The sequence below is a fragment of the Myotis nattereri genome (genome assembly GCF_964212035.1).
Source record: "Myotis nattereri genome assembly, chromosome: 12".
Taxonomy (NCBI): Eukaryota; Metazoa; Chordata; class Mammalia; order Chiroptera; family Vespertilionidae; genus Myotis; species Myotis nattereri.
In genome coordinates this window covers 79,845,073-79,864,730 of record NC_138087.1, presented here as the reverse complement: position 1 = coordinate 79,864,730, position 19,658 = coordinate 79,845,073, and the positions used below count along the sequence as shown (strand labels likewise).

Below are 19,658 nucleotides of genomic sequence, written 5' to 3'. Positions count from 1 at the left end.
TGACGATGCTGGCCACCTCACATCGAACACCTCCTATGGACCAGACGCTGAGCCACGCGCACGAATCCGCTGTTACTGAGCCGCGCTGCGAATGAGGAAAATACTGTTCTTCCTAAGTTTCGCCGACGAGAAACTGAGATGCGAGAGGGTGAACAGTGCCCTGCAGCCCGGGAGAGGGCGAGCCGGAGCCCCGCCGGGCTGCCCCCCAGCACTCCGCTCGTTAAGCCGTTTCATCTCGTGGGGTTGGCACTTCTGTGTTTCTTTCACAAATAAGGAAACTGAGGCACAGAGGTGAGGTGACTTGCCAAGGCCGCATCACTACACTAGTTAGTGTCAGAGCGAGCGTTTGACCTTGGCCGTCACCATCCAGAGCCCGCCATGGCCTTAGCTAGGTATCAGGTTCCCAGCAGCGGCACGGCGGCCGGCGGAACGGCACAGCGTCCTTGCTGTCAGCCATGCCCTTAGGAGGGACAGCAGAAGAGCGAGAGGGTCCTGAGCGAGACCTTTCAAACTCCCCCACGTCAGGGACATGGAGTGTTCGCCCTATTGCATGTGGCCTGAAATTCAGCAAGAACAGCCCACCTCTTGCCCGGCCACTGAGGTCTGGAGTCTGGGGACCGTCAGCAGGAACGCACCCTTAATCTCTGGTGTCTGAGCCATATTGCGAAGGTGACGTCCCCCCCAGGTGCCCTCGGCGGCCACAGCACTGAGGACTCTGTCCCCTGTCTGGCTGGGGCCCAGTCACTCTGCACTGGAGCTTTAACATGGAAAGCCGCTCGTTTAAAAAGAGGGTCCCAGGTTTGGTGTGTATGAGTTGGGGGGGGGGGGGGCGCAGCATCTAAAATTAGTGACATTATCTTATGAGAAATTTGAGGCAATACCGACCAATGGAGAGTGGCCTAGGCTTGGTTGTTTAAATGGATTTCTCTATGTTTTTTGTTATTTGAACTGTTTTCTTAACTTCGGGTTTGTATTTGAGAAGAAGTGGAGCCCAGCAATACCTCTGAGCACCAGGTAGCCCGAGACTTTCGTCAACACGTGGCCCTGAGACAGAGCCCAGCTCTGGGTCGCGGCTCTGGGTGGGTGGAGCCAATGGCTGGGGAAGTCTTCGGTGGTTTTTCACCTTGAAAAGAACAAATTTGAAATAAACGGGCCCCTTGACCTGCTGCAGGAGGGCTCCCACTCTGCCTCGTCCTCCACGCCTACCCCCTGAGCTTGCCTCGGCCACACTGGAGTGGGTCCTCAGAGACGGCGGACCATAGTGACCCCTGGCTGCCCACTTTGTGTGTGAGAGGCGGTCGCTCGCGTCTCCACACGCCGGCCATTGACCAGGGGAAACGCCATGAGCAGCGCGCGTTTCCTGGGCTGCGCCGCGAGTCGTGTTCTGCAGCAGCAGCACTTCAGCAGCTGTTTAAACCTAACCCTTCGGGAACAAGGGAGTTTCATGAATAATTTATTTCCAAAGAGAAGATGAGGGGACCTGAACTTCTCCCCTTCCCAGATCTTTTATACTCGAGTGAAAATAACCTGCGAATGCGCTCGATCAGGCCAATGGAAGTCATGCACACTAGACGTGCGTTCACGTTGGAAACCTTGTTGAAAGGTGCAGCCTGTAAACAGTGCGTTTGGAATAAGACCGGCCTGGGCTTGCTGGGAGGGTGGGGTAGACAGTGCTGAGCGCGATGAGCATAGCGCACGGAGAGCTGGAAGTGGTCCCCGTGTCCTTGGGTGGCAAAGGACATCAGAGCGGCCATGGTGCGCCCGTCTCAAACAGACCACCTTCTTCTCCGGATGACATGTCCTTGGGTCAAGGTTTGATGGGAGTGTTTGGGGCAGGGGTTGGGTACAATATCACAATACAAGCCCCCTCCCGCCCCTTTCTTCTTTCTCCTGTTCTTCTGTCATTACCCCCCGCCCGCCCCCCACACACACACACATGGTTTTGTGCTTGTGGCCTGTGTGATGTGTGGCCAGAGGGATCTTCCGTGGATGCCGTCTGCATTGACGGTCGTGACATTGAAGGAGTGAGCAAAGGCACATGTGTCTGCATACTGCTTCCCAGAGGTCACACCCCCGCCGTCATAGGCACTTGTCCTTCTCGAGTGATCGCTGGGGTCAGGCCCTGTTCTAACACCTTCTGTAACCCCGGCGGCCTTCTGAGCTGGGTGCGGCCGCCATGTGCACACTGTGGTGGTGGGACTCGGCGTGGTCTGACTCCCTGCCCAGGGTGCCAGGGCCCGTCTCCATGCCCTGTCCCCTTCTGTGCCCCTTCTCCATCGCTCAGTCAGACCGGAGGCCCTCATGCTGGGGGGCCATCGGGGCATTCTCGTTCGCTGCCCATTTCTGACCCCATAACAACTGGGAGCACCAGCAGGAACTGAGGAGGAGGACAGGCCCCGCCGCTGCTGTGCTGCGAGCGCCCCAGGCTGCCGGGGACCTCAGGCAGAGCCACGTCCTCCGCTGCCAGAGCAACGCGTTTGGAACCCGCAGCAGACACAGCGGGGGCCCGGCTGACGCCCCAGGGAAGAAATGAAAGCTAATTACAAAGCGCAGGACGTTCATAAAATAAATTGCTTTCTTGTGAGGACTAGACATACCTTTGTTTTAAGAAGATACTCAGAAAAATGGATAAAATGAAGGCTAGGCATCCGAAGAGATGGGCGTGAGGGTGCGAACCGTGTGCTGATGGGAAGGCGCAGGCTCCCCGGGCTGGGCTGTGAAGACGGGCGGGATGGCGGCTGTGGAGGCAGGAACGTGTGAGTCACTGTCGGAACCTTGATTGTGCTGCTTCGTTTTCCGCGCTGCTTCTGGGGCTTGGAAAATGTCAGGTTTCCGATAGCGGGCTCCTGTTTGAGCCAGTCACACGTGAGAAATGCCCTCTTGAAAATGACCTAAACTTAATTTCTGACCATTTGTTTTGGAAACACTAACCTCGGGGGGTCTTTGTTCTCTGCATCTGTTTGGGAAAATTCCATTTGCTCTGTGGAAACTGACTGGACGTGGCTCCCGTGGATGGCACGGGGCTATCATCCGGAACACTCTAGAAATGGAGTTTGAGACAGCTGGGCGGGCCCACACTGAAAGTGAGGCCTGGCTTGGAAGTGGCCTCGCGGGACACGGTGCTTCGACGTTTTCCTGGTCATCACGGCACGGGGTTTTAGAAATGCATGTTCGGTCCTTTACAGTTGTATTTTTGGAAGCTTTCTCATGCACCAAAATAGATGAATCAAGAGCGTTCGGATCAATGCTGGAATGGCATCCACGTCTGCAGAATGGAAATCAGTAGCCAGTTACCTGAAATCCACAGAATGAAACCCGCTCACCTCTCTCTTCACCCCTCTGCACGGAAGGGAGGCATGCTGGGATCTCTACGGAAATGGTTTCCCGGGATTGTTACTTTATTCCGAAGGTGTTTCAGAAAAGACCAGCACAGATAGTATCGAGCGGGGGCAGCTCCGGCCTGGATTGATTTCAGGGCGTGCGCGCATACATTTAACCACAGACTCATTATTTCTCCAGAGGCTGGGCCTGAAAACAGATTGAGACGATTTCTCACAACCATGTGGCGTAATTCCAATTACATTTACGCTGTGACCAGAATTTATTGTTGGAAAAGCGAGAGTGGGTAAGAATATTAGAAACACTACAATGGACATATGCAGTGAAAACTTGGTTACGTGCGGCTATAAAAGGCCCCTAACTCTGTCCTTTGGAGGAGTTTTCTGTGTGTTTTTTTAGTGTTACTGTGCAGCACATGTGAAAGGTCTGTGTGAAGGACCAGAACAGGTTCCGAGGTCCGAGTTCTAATCCCGGCTTTGCCCACAGCAGCTGGAAGGCTTCAGCGCGCAGCTTGTCCCACTCTCCGGAGGGGAGGAAGGACCGGACACCCTCTGCCTTCAGCTTCAGGATCACATGACTCCTTCGGGCTGTTACTGTAGTTCTCGCGATGTGTTTGCGAACATGAGTGGGTTCACTGCAGTGCCTCCGCCTCATGGAGAAGACCGTGCTGGAGTGGCGCTCTCACGTGGCCATCTTGCAGGGCGCCAGCAGGCCGTTAGCCTGGGGGGCTAGGGTCCCGTGGACACGGCGGGCGGTGCCATCTTGGGTGTGAAGGGGCCCCAGAAAGCGTTCCTCCTGCTCGAGATTGCTGAGCCGGTTAACGAAGGCAGCGCTCCCTGTGTGCGCTCTCCCTGCCCAGGCCTTGGAGCGCGGAGGCCGGAGGCCAGGCCTGGCTCAGCAGAATCTGGAGACGTCTGTCCGTCCGCCAGAGCCTCCGGCAGCCGCTCACAACCCGCAGGAACCGCGAGGAGTTTCTGAGCCACCTAACCGAGCTCAAATGCTTCCCGTTGCTTAACAGCAAATCATGTACTGTTTGAACTCAACAAAGAAAGAAGCCTTTGAATTGAGGCGGAAAGATGTCCGAGGACATTTCGGGCAGGAAGACGGGCTGTTCTTGGGTTGCGATGCGTACACGCAGGCAGAGCCCCTCCTCCCAGGCGCATTGCCCCGTGTGCATTTCCTGCCGTTGCCGCCTGTGCAGCCCGTTGTAACGACCCGTGTCGGGTCTGAATGTCAAGAGTTTTGCTCCGTAGGCAAAGCCCTCACTTGTAGAGGGGCCTCCTGGCTTTCCTCTCACCTGGAGCAGAGCAGGCCTCTCGAACGCACGTCTGTCAGGTCCTGAACTGCAGCAGGAATAATCCATGTGGCCAGGCAGGTGCCGCTCCGGGCCGCCCTCTTTGCCTCCCGCAGCCCCTCTGCGCTGCCAGCTCCAGCCAGTTGTGAAGTTTTGCCTGATGTTTAACCGCAGTGTCCCTGCTGGAACTCTCTCATTACTCTCATCGACCAGCGTAATTGATCCATCTTCGCTGGCAACTTCCATTTGCATGTTTTATGGGTAACGGTGTCACCTCCTCTCTGTTAAAGACGCCCTTGCTCCCTGTTGTCACGTCTTTGTGCACCTGTGTCGTCTGTGCCCACCTGCAGGTTGCCATCCCTGCCTTGCTCACATGGTACTGCGCCTGTTTTTGTCAAATGGAGTGATGATCTATCTCTTCTTCTACACGTCACCTCCCACTAGCACAGCTCCAAGCGACTCATTCATGGGGTGATTCTCCACAGTCCCCCTTGGACAGCTGTGGGTCTGAGCAAGAGAAACTGATCCTGCTCCTTCATTCTGAGCTGCGTCCCTGACTCCTGAGCAGTGTGCTCTGCCCACTTAAATATCGTGTGCACGCATGTGTGCCTGTGTGTGTGTGTGTGTGTGTGTGTGCGCGCACGCGTGCCATTTCACAGGTCCGAGCTGGAGCTACAGCCTTCATGAGTGGTGCACTTGGCGGTGTTTGGAGCATTTACAGAGTGACTGATAGATAACTGAGTGACGGCTGATCTGTTCACTGAGCTGATCTGACAAGCGTGGGTGTCTGGAATTTAAGAACCGAAGGACCTGGATGCTGTACTCCTGGCTCCTGTTTCTGAGCCCCTGACATTTAAGTAAATAGCTGTTTGGTCTATTTTATTGAGATCCTCAAGTGACAGACTGTTATGTTAGGTGCGTGCCCTGTAATTGCATGAGCCCTCTGAGCATCCTGCCCAGCGCGTCGGGGCAGCCCGCCCAGCCGCCGCCAATGTGCTCCTGTGACCTCGAGTAGGCAGGTCCTTCCTGCCCGTTCCCCCGATCACAGATTTGCTCTTTCCTGGGCTTCTTGTCATGTTTAGTTCCAGTATGTGAGTGCAGTGTCCTTTCCAGCGATACGTTTCTTCAGAAATTTCTAGTAATGCCCCCACCCGCCAGTCAGTGACAAAGTCAGTGTGTTTGATGCCAGTACTTGGAATAGTTCTGCTGTGAAGATGCTGATGGGTTTTACTAAGATGCACGAGGTCCCGTAGATTCCAGTCACTCAGGGGCTGAGGAAGGGGGCGCTTGGACTGGTTGGATTTCCTAGGATAAGGACCATGTGCCATTCAAGATGCTGAGTCGTTAGGGCTGTGTACCTGCCTCCTGTGCACATGGTAGACTCTTAGGAAACGTGTGTCGCATTGACCAGAGCTAGGAGGACCCTTAGAGATTATCTGGTACAAGGAAGAGGAAGCCAGAGCACATGCCCACGGAGGGGAGGCCCTGTGGGTGATGAAACTCGCTCTGGGCCCGAGCCCGTCGGGGACCCCACAGGCACTGGACTCGGGGCTGCCCCTCCCCTGCTTTAGGGCTGCAGGGAGCTCAGCGCTGGCCTTCCCCACACTGGAGGAAGCACCCAGTCCTCTGCACCCGAGTCCCGGAGGGAAGCAGGCTCTGCCTCGTCTCCCCAAGACTTACTGACAACCTCTTGCTTGGACTCTCGTCCCATTAATATTTGAGAACAATGCAAAGAATTCAGCATGTTCTAAACATTTAAAAAAAATCAACCTTACTGCCCTGACAAGTTTGGCTCATTGGATAGAGCGTTGGCCTGCGGACTGAAGGGTCCCGGGTTCAATTCCAGTCAAGGGCATGTACCTTGGTTACGGGCACATCCCCAGTAGGGGGTGTGCAGGAGGCAGCTGATCGATGTTTCTCTCTCATCGATGATTCTAACTCTCTATCCCTCTCCCTTCCTCTCTGTAAAAATCAATAAAATATATTTTTAAAAAATCAACCTTATTGAAGTATAGTTTACATAAAATGCACCCACTTTATGCTGAATAATATTCCATTACATGTGTATACCACAGCATGGGTTGGTTTCCTTGTGAATCCGACTTTGCATTCTAGAATATGCTAGATCATGATATGCTGTCAGTCTAATGTACTGCCGGGTGCCATTGGCTCCTATTTTGTGGAATGTATCGTTTTGTCTAGTTTCAGAATCAGGGTAATGTGGGCCCAGGAGATGCATTGAAACCTTCCTGTTTTCTGCGAGTTTCTGTAAGGTTGTTGCTTCCTCGGTGCTTGATAGAATTAACCAAAGAATCCACGTAGGACTGGAGTTTCCTTTACAGGAAGGATTTTGGTAACATTTGGTTTTTAAAAAGCAGATACTTAGGTATTTTTATTTCTTATATCAGTTCTCTAATGATCTTTCAAGGACTGCCCACGTCTTCTATGTTTTCGAATGTATCGGCGTAACGTTGCTTGTTATGTTCTCATAGTGGCCTTTGCCTGTCTCTGGCATCTGAGTGCTGTCTCCTCATTCATTCCTGATATTGTTGAATTGTGTCTTTTTTCTTTCCCATCATTCTTGCTAGAGATTTCTCAGTTTTATTTATTTTCTTTCAAATTATCTGTTCTTGATTTCAGTTTTTCTCAAATTTTTATCTGTTTTCTCTTTCATTAGTTATAAGCATTGTTTCCTTCTTACTTTGGGTTTAATTTGCTTTGCTTTGCTAAATTTTTTTAAATGGAAGCATAGATCTTTAATCTTTTAGTCATTTAATTTTTTTATGTAAGCTTTTTTAAACTATAAATTTCCCTCCAATATGGCTTGAGCTGCATCCCACAAATTTTGATATATTTTTATCATTCATTTCAAGATATATTCTAATTTCCCTTCTGATTTCTTCTCGGGTTATTTAGAATAGCTAAATATCTAGGGGATTTTTTTGATGTATTACTGATTTTCTGCTTGTTCTTAAGTCCTGAGACAAGGCTATTCATGACTTCTTAGGAACAGAAGATTATTACATATTTTGGATGAAGTCACCCTTCCAAGCTTCTTTCCTTTTTAAATCATTGTGATGACTTATTTATAGATGATGGGCTTTGTTCCCTGAAGGTTCCCCTCTCCTGGCAGAGGAAAGTCTCCTTGGGTGGGTACCATGGGGGAGGAGCCAGTAGACAGGGCTAGAGACGGGGTGAGGATGGGGGTGGGGGAAGAGCAGAGGGTCAGCTCAGTTCACTTTATTTCTCCTCTGACTTGCAGTGGAGGAGAGGTTTGCAAGGGATTAAAAGACTGCCATAGACTTCTCAGTGCAGAGACAGGATCAGTGTTGGTGGTGGTCTGGTGAGGCCACTGTACACCTGTAGAGGGCGCCCTTTGAGAGTTTCTTTAGGGCTCTGCCAACCCCCTCTACCTGTCTCCAGGGGAGTCCTGGACCTGCTCCCCTGGGAAGAGCAGTCTGGAACAGGTGAACACCTTTGAAAGTGGTGAGGGGTTGGGCCCGTGGCCACTGCTGCCGCCTGTGAAAGCCTTTTTCTGTGTGAAGAGGCTCCCTCCCCTGCTCGGCTGCACTTTCCCATTATTCCCGTGGAGTCAGCTCCCGTGATTGATCACCCGCAGCCTTGCCTCGGGATTGCTGACCTGACACCCGCCCTCCTGGGCCGCTTACCCCTTCCTCCCGCCAGCTCCAGATGTAGGCACGGAAACTTCTTTCTTTTTTTAAGGTATAAAAGTGAAGATCTGTTTAGAATGAAAAAAAAACAAAAACCAGTTTTCCAAGCCAAGCAAAACCTTTTTGAAACCAAGCTGTTTTATTGCCTGCCTTACTTTTTTTTCAATCCTCACCTGAGAATATGTTTTATTAATTTGAGAAAAAGAGAGAGGGAGGGTGGGGGCGCGGAGAGAGAGAGAGAGAAACATGGATGTGACAGAAAAACATCCATAGGTTGCCTCCCGTACGCAGCCCAACTAGGCGTGGAACCCGCCACCTTTTGGTGTGCGGGGCAACGCTCCGACCGACTGAGCCACCAGCCAGAGCTGTGACCTGCCTTACTTTAAGGGGGTTTTCCACTCAGTCATTTACAACCACCTGTAGGAGTTTTGCCATAATCTTTGATCAGCTGTTCTATTATCTGCATAATATTTTTCTTTAAATAAACTCATGTTTTAAACAGCATCATTCTAGGAAGTGATGTCTATGAACTCAGGTTTTAGCTGCTAGTTACGTATTTTTCTATGTACATACATACTTAAATTAAAAATGTTCACCCATATATGTGCGTCGCCTCCCGCACCATTCCGTGAGTGTGCCTATCACACATTGGACATTGTTAGTTTGGGGTAAATGTAAATATGACTGTGACCGTGAACTTAGAGGGAAAAGCAAACTAGCACTTGACAGTGTCTGAGAAGGAATGCCTGGGGCCTGCAGCGTAGGTGCCGGACCCTTAGGGAGAAAGGGGAGGGAAGGGAGCCGAGAGGCCTCTGGGTAACCTTCTAGGGGCAGGTCTCTCCGTTTGATCCCGTTGTTCTGTGTGAAGCCTTCACTGTCAAAACTGGCCACATCCACAGGTCAGCTTCCAGGAAACACTTGTTTCATGAACTGAGTGTGTGTAAAGTTTACTTTGTTACCCATTTAGAATATTCATGTCACTGTTACCCTCAATTAATGTAAACATTTTTCAGTTTCCCATATTTCTTATTCCAGCTGTTTCCAAAGGTTCAGGCAGGTGAGCCAGCATCCTCAGCTGTCCCCCCTGGGTGAGGCCGCCTGTCATCTGTCTGGTCCCTTTCTCACCGTGTGACTTGACCTACCCACATTGCTCCACCCCCCACGCCCCTGCCTGAGCCCCCGGGGTCACCCCGCCAGGCCCAACGGGATGACTGATTGAATAGCTATGGGCGCTCAGTATGGGTGTTGTCCTTGTTTGGGGGGTTTTTTCTCCATAACATGCGAGAGCTCGCAGAGGACAGAGATGTTTAGTAAAAGTGTAATTCTTTCCCAAGCTTAACACATTGTTGAAATGTTTTAGGGAAAACGGGGACCCACAGATATCTGAATACATTTTTAGTGCAGGAACAGAGATTTATAAAAATGTCTTCCTTGCAGTGATTAGTAAAATGCAAAGCAGGTGTTTACTATTTGCCCCTTCCTGTTACTTAGCAACTTTGCACATGAATTGCGAGTCATAAAATAAAAACCCAACAGGAGGATGGAAGGAATCTTAGTTGTCGTGTTTTTCTGGAAATGAGCCTGTGGTCTTGATGGAAAAGGGTGTGCAGATGCAGTGGGAGCCCCGCAGGCCGGTCCCCAGCACCTGTGTGCCGGGCTCACTGAGTCCTGCAGGCTGGGTCCCCAGCACCTGTCTTCTCCGCCTTGACAGCCGCTGCTGAGGTGGCCAGTGTCCTTCGCGAGGTGGTGGAGTTTCTGCCTGTCTCTCCTTAGATGAGAGTAACAGCAGGTGGTCGCGGGAGCTCTTGTCTCTGATGCATCTCGTCTTGTGATGTGCAGTTTAGCACCTACTTCTTTCAAAGGAACAAGAAATCTTTCATGGACACGACAAGGTCTTTTACAAAGTGGAGGAGTTTGACCTCAGTTTCTAGGCGTTCTTCATCACACTGAGATCGATGTGATGTAGTTTCGGGCAGTCGCATCCTCCTGGAGTCATTAACCCAGCCTCCCTCTGTCTCCACCCGCTGGCAGAGCCTCTGGTGCCATCATTCTGGACAGGTGTCGGGGAGAGCCTTAACTCATCCTCAGACCGAGGGCTATCCCCAGGCATCACCTCGCCCCCAGATGCGCTGATTAGCACGTGCACTGCCAGCGCTTGGAGTTCGTGGGGGCGATGGGCAGCGTGTGCGTCCGCACGGCGTGGGGTCAGTGCTACGGAAGTCTGGTTTGAGCGCCTCAGCATCTCCCTAACACGGGATCGCTGGCTGGAGTCCAGATTTGTTGGTGTTTTTTTTCTTTTGAGGGAAGGTCAGACTTTAGAGAACGAAGCCATCTGTCCAACAAATTATTTTAAGGCTTTAATAACAAGTAGTTTGCAATATATTTTAATGTGTGGAGTAGACTGTTCATGTTTGGTGACACCGGTCTCTTTAGAAATGTCTTCCACAGCCTGTGTTGCTATCGCTTTGGTGTGGTGACCCCAGTTGGGTGGTGCGCATCTTTGTCCTAATGTTTTCGCAGAATTAATTAGTTCGTTAGAAGCGGCGTTAGGGCTGGCACGGCGACAGCGTGGTGCCCATCGCGGCTCCTGCCCCGCGTGGCTGAGCTCCTGCCAGGACAAGAGGGGGGGCCGTGCCCACCCTGTGCTCTGAGACCGGGCGGCTCTGCTTCCGTTGAGGTTGTGTGTGGGGCTCTCTCGTTGCTGTTGCCACTGACTCTTGATGACTCCTGTAACGGACTCTCCCAACACCTCACATCTGCTAAAGTCTGCATTTGAGCTGTTTCATACCTGCCTGGCCGGTCCACATGGCTGGCTTCCACGTCCTGTCAGCTCAGCTCAGCGGGTTGAAGGAGAGCGTGGAGGGCACAGGCCCCTGGCAAGGAGCGGGGGCGCAGCATCGAGGGCGGCACCTGCGACCCCGCGGACAGTCCTGTTGGGAAGAGAGACATTAAACAAACAATCGCCGGGAAAACTGCTTAATTACAACGGGGTCGGGAGACACAGACGAGAATTAGAAAGTGCTTAGGGGTCAGATGAGACGCGCCGCGGATGGGGCTGAAGGGAGCGTCGGGCACTTCCCTGAGGAAGTGTCATTGAAGTCGGGACCCAAAGACATGGAGCGGGAGCAGGACTGACCTGGACGTGGGGGGATGTGAACAGCCCTCCGGGCAGAGGGTGCAGAGTGCACGGGGTGCAGGCGGTGCCAGTGGTGCAAGCTGCCCAGGTCACCCGAGGAGGCGGAGGCGGAGGCGGAGGCCGGGCCAGGGGGAGCAGTGGCGGCTGCTGGACTGCAGGGCCTCCTAGGCCATCCGAGGACTTGCACTTGAGCTCAGCACTGAGCTGCGGCGCCTCCTACAGGATGCGGAGAGCAGGGAGCTGCTGCACAGCCTTGGAAATTGGGCTGTGGAGGCAGAAACGGTCCCTCACACCCAACGCCTTCCACGGTCACGAAAGCAGGTCCTAAGCCAGTGATGGCGAACCTTTTGAGCTCGGTGTGTCAGCATTTTGAAAAACCCTAACTTAACTCTGGTGCCGTGTCACATACAGAAATTTTTTGATATTTGCAACCACAGTAAAACAAAGACTTCTATTTTTGATATTTATTTTATATATTTAAATGCCATTTAACAAAGAAAAATCAACCAAAAAAATGAGTTCGCGTGTCACCTCTGACAGGTGTGTCCTAGGTTCGCCATCACTGGCCTAGACCTTGTTGGGAAGATTAACAGGGAGACGGTTGTTTATAAACGAGCTCTACCTTGGGCTCCATCATGGAAGCATGATGTTAAGATTATCGACTCTTAGATTCATCACCCCCCCCCTTTCTGTGTTCCTGCAACATTTTAAAATTAAAATAGCTTTTTTGAAAAATACAATTTCCCATTCAGAGAGGAACAAAGAAGAAACCAGATACCTCAATTCTAGAACAGTCCAGAGCAGCTCTTCTGAACGTGGGTCTCTGCATGGACTTGAAGGGCTTAGGAGCTACCGACAGCGGCCTGGACAGTTTGTGCAGGTGTGCGTTTTAGTTTGCAGCACATTTTCCAAGGGACCTGTGACCCAAGAAAGAGTCAAAGGCTGGTTGAGAAGTCAGGGAAGCCAGTGGTCCGTCACCAGCTTGCGCAAAGCCTGTAGGTTTGGGAGGAAATATCTGTGTGTCACCTACAGGCTGATGGGGTGGTTGGGTGGAGACACTGCAGCCCCAGGTGGGCAGGGGGGTGCAGACCACCGCATAGAGACGCCGCTGGATCCCCAGACTGAGAGGGACGCTGGACGAGAGGACCTCCGAGGTCCCAGGGTCTTTAAATTGGGGACATTTGAAGGAGCAGGCCAAGCCACTTGAAAACAGGAGAACGAGGTGGGAAGTCTGAGGGCGGCCGCTGGCTTCTGACCGCAGCGACGGGGAAGCAGTTGATTCTGAGCTGAGTCCCAAGGACGACTCAGAGGCTCGGAGGAGAACCCGCTGGAGGGTCCTGGGAGAATGGGGGAGCCCAGTGAGAGTCCGCTGGAGAGAGCAGGACAGGAGGTGGGATTCTCCCGTTGTTCAGAGTTAGCTTCTGCCTGAGAATACTCGGGATGAGTCACACCGTGATCCGACCCGTGATTTCTAGGGGTTTGTGTTTGGCCCTTCGTGGCCCATCGGCCGCAGCTCCTGGGCGCTGCCTGAGGAGAGTGGCTGCTCTGGCGGACAGGCCTCTGCGATGTAAACAGGAGCAGCGAGCTCTCCAGTTCTTACCCTGTTAGCAGGTTGGCAGGAACGTGCAAATTGTGACTCACTGCTCAATTTGGCACGAAATTAATCTTTCCGCGTCGCATCTGCTCAAGTGTGACTCGTCACCACTGCTGTGTTACTGCTTGTTTGCCTGCAGCCAAAGGTAGAAATTACAGCAGTTTGCTCCTGCGCAGAGCGAGCAGGACAGACGGTGCCGTGTGGCAGGGAGCGCGCTGTGCCTGCCTTCCCCACCTGTCCCTGTCCCTGCCCTGCACGCGGAGCCCTGCGTGGCAGTGGGCGTGGCTTGGGGTGGGGGGCACCGTTCAGAGACGGCCTGCCAGAGGGGTGCCTGGGCACCAGCCCCTGTAGAGAGAGGGTGTGCTTTGCCGCCAGCCTCCTCCTTCTGTCAGGCCACTAGCGGTGGATTTGCGGTTTGAAAGTCATGTCTGCTTGCAAATGAATGTTTTGATTTTTGCTGCGAGGATTCAGACATTGTTTTCCTCAGTTAAGCAGGCAGCTGACTTTCTCTCTTTCTCCTCTTGGCAAACACATAATGTCACCTGTGAAAAGGAAATCTGCATCTCCGCTATGTTGGACATGGGAATGGAAAACATCTCCTGGAAATTGACTTCTGCTTCATGAACTCCTTGGGTGGAGCTTACTGAGCTGCTGCTGAGCTCGCTGGGTGGGAAGCAAACCCGTGCCGCCCAGGCCTCTCCACCCTCCCGCCGGCCGCCGGTTTTCCTGGGAACCTTTCCTCCCGCCGCTGCCCTCCTTCTCCGCCCGCGAGCACTCCTGGACACGGGGATGGAAGCGGCGAGGAGCACGTGTGGTCCGCGTGGTCTGCAGCCAGGACTCCGGCCCCTCCTCCCGCGTTCTGGAATCTGCACTGAGCTTGGTGTCCGGACCAGCGCTCGGCCTCCTCAGTGCCCCGCCTCCTCGCCTGCTACAGAGATGGGCTTTCCAGAAAGTGCTGCGGGCCCTTCAAGGTGACCGCGTGGGGAGCAACTGGGAGCCTGCCTTCGAGCTGAGGTTCTGGTTCATTTGCATCCTGCTGTCGGAGCTATGATGGCTATTGATTATGATGGCTATTGATTGAGGATCGTTCAGAAAACATGCCCCTCTCCCCATTAGCATATGCTTAGCAAACGACCTCTGTTCTCATAGGACAGCAGATTTTTGCTTCCTGCTGAGTCTGAATTAACTGGGTTTAAACCGCGTACATAGATTTAGGAGAGAAATATGCAAATGTCCTATGGCCTGGTGTACACTTGGACGTGGAGTTTGCCGTGTGTCTCCACTGTTTCGAGGAACATCAGGAGTGATGGAAAGTGAGCTGACCTCCTTTCTTCATGTTTTCACCTTCCGCAGCGTGTAAGCTCAGAGCCGAGGCTGTACATCAGGCAGCTGCACATCTGGAAGGGATGGTGGGTCCTGAGGTGTGGTTTCTTAGTCACTGTTTCTTAGCCTTTTTTATTGATTTCAGAGAGGGAGGGAGGGAGGGAGGGAGGGAGGGAGAGAGAGAGAGAGAGAGAGAGAGAGAGAGAGAGAGAGACATCAATGATGGGAGAATCATTGATGAGAGAATCATGCCTCCTGCATGCCCCACACTGGGGATGGAGCCCACACCCCGGGGCATGTGCCCCGACGGGGAATCAAACTGCGACCTCCTGATTCCTAGGTCGATGCTCAACCACTGAGTCCCGCCGGCCGGGCTGTTTCTTAGCCTTTTTGAAAGTCAACAGAATGGGCCTTAACTCTAGGAACTACCTCTTGTTCTTTCTCAGCTAGTTTGCTTCTTCATGCCATGGCCTCCTCTTCTGGTCCCCCAGCTGTCTGGTGCTGGGTTGTAGAAGTCTTCGCACTTGAACAGCCGTCTCCCGCCTTCTTCCCCAGCAGCCCACGCCCTCAGCGCACCTCCACCTCCTCCCGCCATCTCTGTGCATCTTCCTGCTGGGGATTCCTCATTGGCCGCTGCCTTCGAAGCTTTTCCCTGCCCTCTTCGCTCGAAGTGTAAACTGTGATAACATTCCCTGAGGAGAACCTGCGAGTTAATCAGTGCGATTGCTGTCTGACTTTCCGAGCTGATTCCCCGTGTTCGCTTTTTAAACAAATGGCATTGTGTTGTCTGCTGCTCTCAGGGGCCCTGGGTTGCAGGCTGACGCCTTTCATGTTGTGAGCGCAGAGCTAATCTCCCTCTCCCCCGCCCAGAGAACACGGCTTTTATATGTCCCTGATCTAATGGACTGTAATTTAATTTGTCGTGTCCAACAGATACGAAATCCAATGCAGAATCCTTAATGGATAGTTTTGCATCTCAGCTGTTGTATTATACATGCCCTCTGTGGCCAGTGGGTTGGATGGTGAGCACAAACACTGGTGGATTTCTTTCTCAGCGGGTCGGAGCCAGGCCAGCTCCGTCGGGGCTGCGCTGGGCATCTCCTTGGTGAGCCTCGGCTGGAGGGAGAGTTCACCCACCGAGAGGGGCATTTTTGCAGAACAGGCTCACCGGGGACCAAAGGTGTTCGTTTGCGCCAGATGCCATGCCAGGTGCTTGCAGCCAGTTGTCTCAGTGATGGTAAACCTTAAAGGAGACAGGCTCCATTTGGGCCAGAGGAACAGAGGACTTTCTTTGGGAGGAATGTCTCCAAAAAGAGTGGAACTGCTAGAGCGCCTAACCCGTGTGACTGTAGTGAGAAGCTTAGAGTCGTGTGGAGAGGTCAGGGACAACATGGTAGAAGGTACATAGAAAGCTAATCAAGTGAAAACCAGGCAGAACAGGAAGCTGTACAAGTGAATAAATGTACTCCTGAGCGCAGTGTGGCTCTGCTACTAAAAATATATGTATAGTCCTGGCTGGGCGGCTCCCAGGGCTGGAGAGTCACCCCATACACCAAAGGATTGCGGTTCAATTCCGGTCAGAGCACACACCCAGGTTGCGGCTGCATCCCCAGGCAGGGTGCATACGGGAGGCAACCAATCAGTGTTTCTCACATTGATGTTTCTCTCTCTCTCCCTCTCCCTTCCTCTCTCTCTAAAATCAATAAACATACTAGTATCTTCGGGTGAGGATGTGTGTGTGTGTGTGTGTGTGTGTGTGTATGCATAGAGTGTAGAATGTAAACATAGAATACCCATTTAAGCAAAAATTGTGCTGTAACTTGAATTAGCTAGTGTCCCTCCAGGAAAAAGGAGGGGTTGGGGTTAGGGTTAGGGTACCTTAACCCTAACTAAAGACTGGTTGACTGGAAGGCAAGAGGAGGAACGGGGAAGTAGTATATTTTACAAAGAGCCATGTTATCGCATTAGCCTTCTTGAAAATGGATTCCATTAATGCAGGTGAAACCAACAAGGAGTTCCGTGCACTGTGAGCCTGTGTTCCTGAGCCGAGGGTTTCGTTCATGCGGGTGTGTTTCTGTTCCCACTTAGGTATGTTGATGACGTGATCAGCCGCATTGACAGGATGTTTCCTGAAATGTCCATCCAGTTATCCAGACCCAATGGAACGTCAGCGATGCTTCTGGTAAGACCCACTTGGCCATCTCTATGGAAGAAAACTGGCCTCGAGATTACATGGTAAAGGGTGACAGGCAGATTCTGGTGACCCCGTTGTTTTCCGCCATCGCCGAGCAGTCACCAGGGGCAGCAGATGTCAGTGACCTGTCGTGGGAGCCCTGGGTCGTCTGCAGTGTCTGCACAGATAGAAGGGGCAGGAGGAGGGGCGGGTAGACTGGGCTCCCTCTGGACAGTTGGGGTCTGTTTGGCTCATCTAAAGCTGACCAGCATTTCCTCGTGGACCCAGAGGTATCAGGGCTTCAGAGCCCCTCAGAAATGGAGGGGCAGCCCCTTCCCTGTGTCTGACCTGGAGATACACTCCCGCACGGGAGATGGGCGGGCGCAGGAGGGGAGGACACACAGGCGCTCAGTAAATATTTGCTGAGTGAACAGGCGAGTGACAGGTCACAGCATCTTCCTCTCCCATGTGTATGAGTGTGTCCGCATGGGCTGCGTGGGGACTGCTGCTGGGAGGGAAGGAATGAGGCATCCACACTGGTTCCATCCCAAAACTGTCAGGGCATTTACGCCTTAACTTCCTCCGGCGTCTTTGTGAGTCAGAGGTAATGGCCATAGCTGTCCACTCCGTTCCCCAGATGATGCACCCTAAGCTTTCGGCCTCCGGTGTGGCTGCTGTCTCTGCCCTGCGGGGGGCTCTTTGATGCTGTGTATGTTAATATCATGATGTAATAAATCCTATTATCGTTCTTTGAGGAGATGAGCTCAGTCATCCAAAAATAAATCTAACTGTGTTGATATTTAGTTTCAGTTCATCTACCGCCTAACATCCCATTATTAATTTTCTCCCAGCAGTCAAAATATTGTAAGCGCTTAATTGAGTCAGAGACGAGAACAAGCAGCTGGCTTCTTTTGGCATTTAAAATGCTCATGTGCTACCTGGCCGGTGTGGCTCAGTGGTTGAGTGTCAACCTATGAACCAGGAGGTCATGGTTTGATTCCTGGTCAGGGCATATACCCAGGTTGCAGGCTCGATCCCCCATGTGGGGCATGCAGGAGGCAGCTGATTGATGATTCACTCTTATCATTGATGTTTATATCTCTCTCCCTCTCCCTTCCTCTCTCTGAAATAAATAAAAACATATCAAATATATTTTTAAAAATATATTAAAAATTGTGACTGATTCACCAGGTATAAAATTGTAGGAAAAAGATGAAACTTCAACCATGATATTTGAAAGATATCTTGATATTATATAACTGAATCTTTATATTACATGATTTACAACAGATAAAACTCATTTGTCCATCTTTCTAAACATACATTTTAACTAACCTTCCATCTCTTTAACATATTCATGCCTTCTGTTGAATGACATGTCTTTTTTAAACCACGCGGACACATCTCGGTGCCAAGGTTGAGAAGCCCTGCTTTAGCGCATGCAAATGTGTGGCTCCCGGAAAAATGCCAGAATGCTTTCCTGGGAGGCAGCGCCGGAGCAGGACGCAGGCTTGTCCCTGTGTGCCGAGGCCGAGATACAGCCTCAGCTGTCCTTGGGAACGCTCCGGAGACCTGCAGTCTAAAATTCTGTGATGCTGCCCCAGCCATTGTGGCTCAGTGGACAGAGCAACAGAGCATCGGCCTGTGGACCGAAGAGTCTCAGGTTCGATTCCGGTCAAGGGCATGTACCTCGGTTGCAGGCTCCTCCCCAGCCCGAGCCCTGGTCAGGGCTCATGCAGGAGGCAACGAATCGATATGTTTCTCTCACATCGATGTTTCTCTCTATCTTTCCCTCTCTTTTCCACTCTCCCTAAAAATCAATGGAAAAATATCCTCAGGTGAGGATTGAAAAATAATAAGAAATAAGAAATACCTAATTAAAAAAATAAAATTCTGTGATGCTGCAGCAACCACTTGCGGAATCTATACCCAGATTTCAGCACTTTGTCACAGCTCCAATTATGATTGGAATTCTTTGTTAAATGCTTTTTTGAAAATGCCATTTTGTAAGACTTACTGGAAAAGTCAGCTTTTATTTTTTACTTCATTTTGACACATAAAAATTGTACATTTGTTTTCTAAAGTCAGACCCATTCCTTAAGGCAGCAGCTCTCCAACGAGGGCCCAGCCAGAGGGGCGCAGAGGCTGCTGCGGGGGCTCCCACAGCAAAGCCGCTTCCCGGGCAGACATCGCCTTCCTCCTCGCTCTCCGTTCAGGCTCGCCGTGTCGTCCGGGGCTGCCTAGCGTGAGGTGCCGTCGTCACCCTAATGCCTGTTGGCTTGCGTCTTGTGCTTTAAACATTTCTGTTTTGTTTCTAATGTGGTAAATATTGATAGCTTCCCACAGAAACAAAAGCTCCTAGGGCCTCGGTCGCTTACAGGATCACAGCGAGACCCTAAGGCCAAAATGTTAGAACTGCTTTCTAAGGAGGAATGTGTCTAACGTACGAATATTCCAACAAAATATCAAACTAAATTTCACAAAAGTGCTTCCAGAAATGTGTGTTGCAATGGCAGTGAAATGAATGGAAGTTTATTATTGATTAAAAACTTTAAGGTCTAAAAAAAGAGTAAAAGTTAAAAGAATGTTGGCCATTCTCCAGACCAGCTCCCGGCTTCCTCGGAAGAGCATTCCTGCAGCAGCCGGAGGATGTGCGCGGGGTCTGGGGGCTGCCTTTCGCCCGCACCCCGCACCGCAGCTGCCGGAGGATGTGCGCGGGGTCTGGGGGCTGCCTTTCGCCCGCACCACGGCTGCCGGAGGATGTGCGCGGGGTCTGGGGGCTGCCTTTCACCCGCACCGCGGCTGCCGGAGGATGTGCGCGTGGGCTGGGGGCTGCCTTTCGCCCGCACCCCGCACCGCGGTTGCTGGTGGTCGTCAGCTGTAACCGTGGCCTCGGGCTGAAGCCGAGGTCTGTCTTTAGAGGAGGAGACTAAAGTGGAAATAACGTGTTGTATGAGCTTTGCTTTAAAATATTTCAAGAGAGAGAGAGAGGGCTTTATAAAGCAGGTGTGGCAAAATCTAAATCTTGGTCGTTTTCTAACTTGGGTGGTTGTTAAGTAATCTGTTCCTTTATGTTTGAAAATGTTGGCAATCAAATATTATGGTGACTATCTAAATCCAAGATAGAT

The 19,658-nt window shown here is 51.8% G+C and overlaps 1 protein-coding gene across 2 annotated transcripts in view; it reads left to right on the top strand.

The window, feature by feature from the left end:
- Positions 1-19,658, top strand: part of MED27 (mediator complex subunit 27) — a 173,432-nt gene that overhangs the window by 117,779 nt on the left and 35,995 nt on the right. For both annotated transcript variants that reach the window (XM_081103981.1, XM_081103980.1), the window contains one exon: positions 16,446-16,539. In XM_081103981.1, coding sequence (XP_080960107.1) covers positions 16,446-16,539 — 94 coding nt within the window. The remainder of the gene's footprint in view (positions 1-16,445; positions 16,540-19,658) is intronic.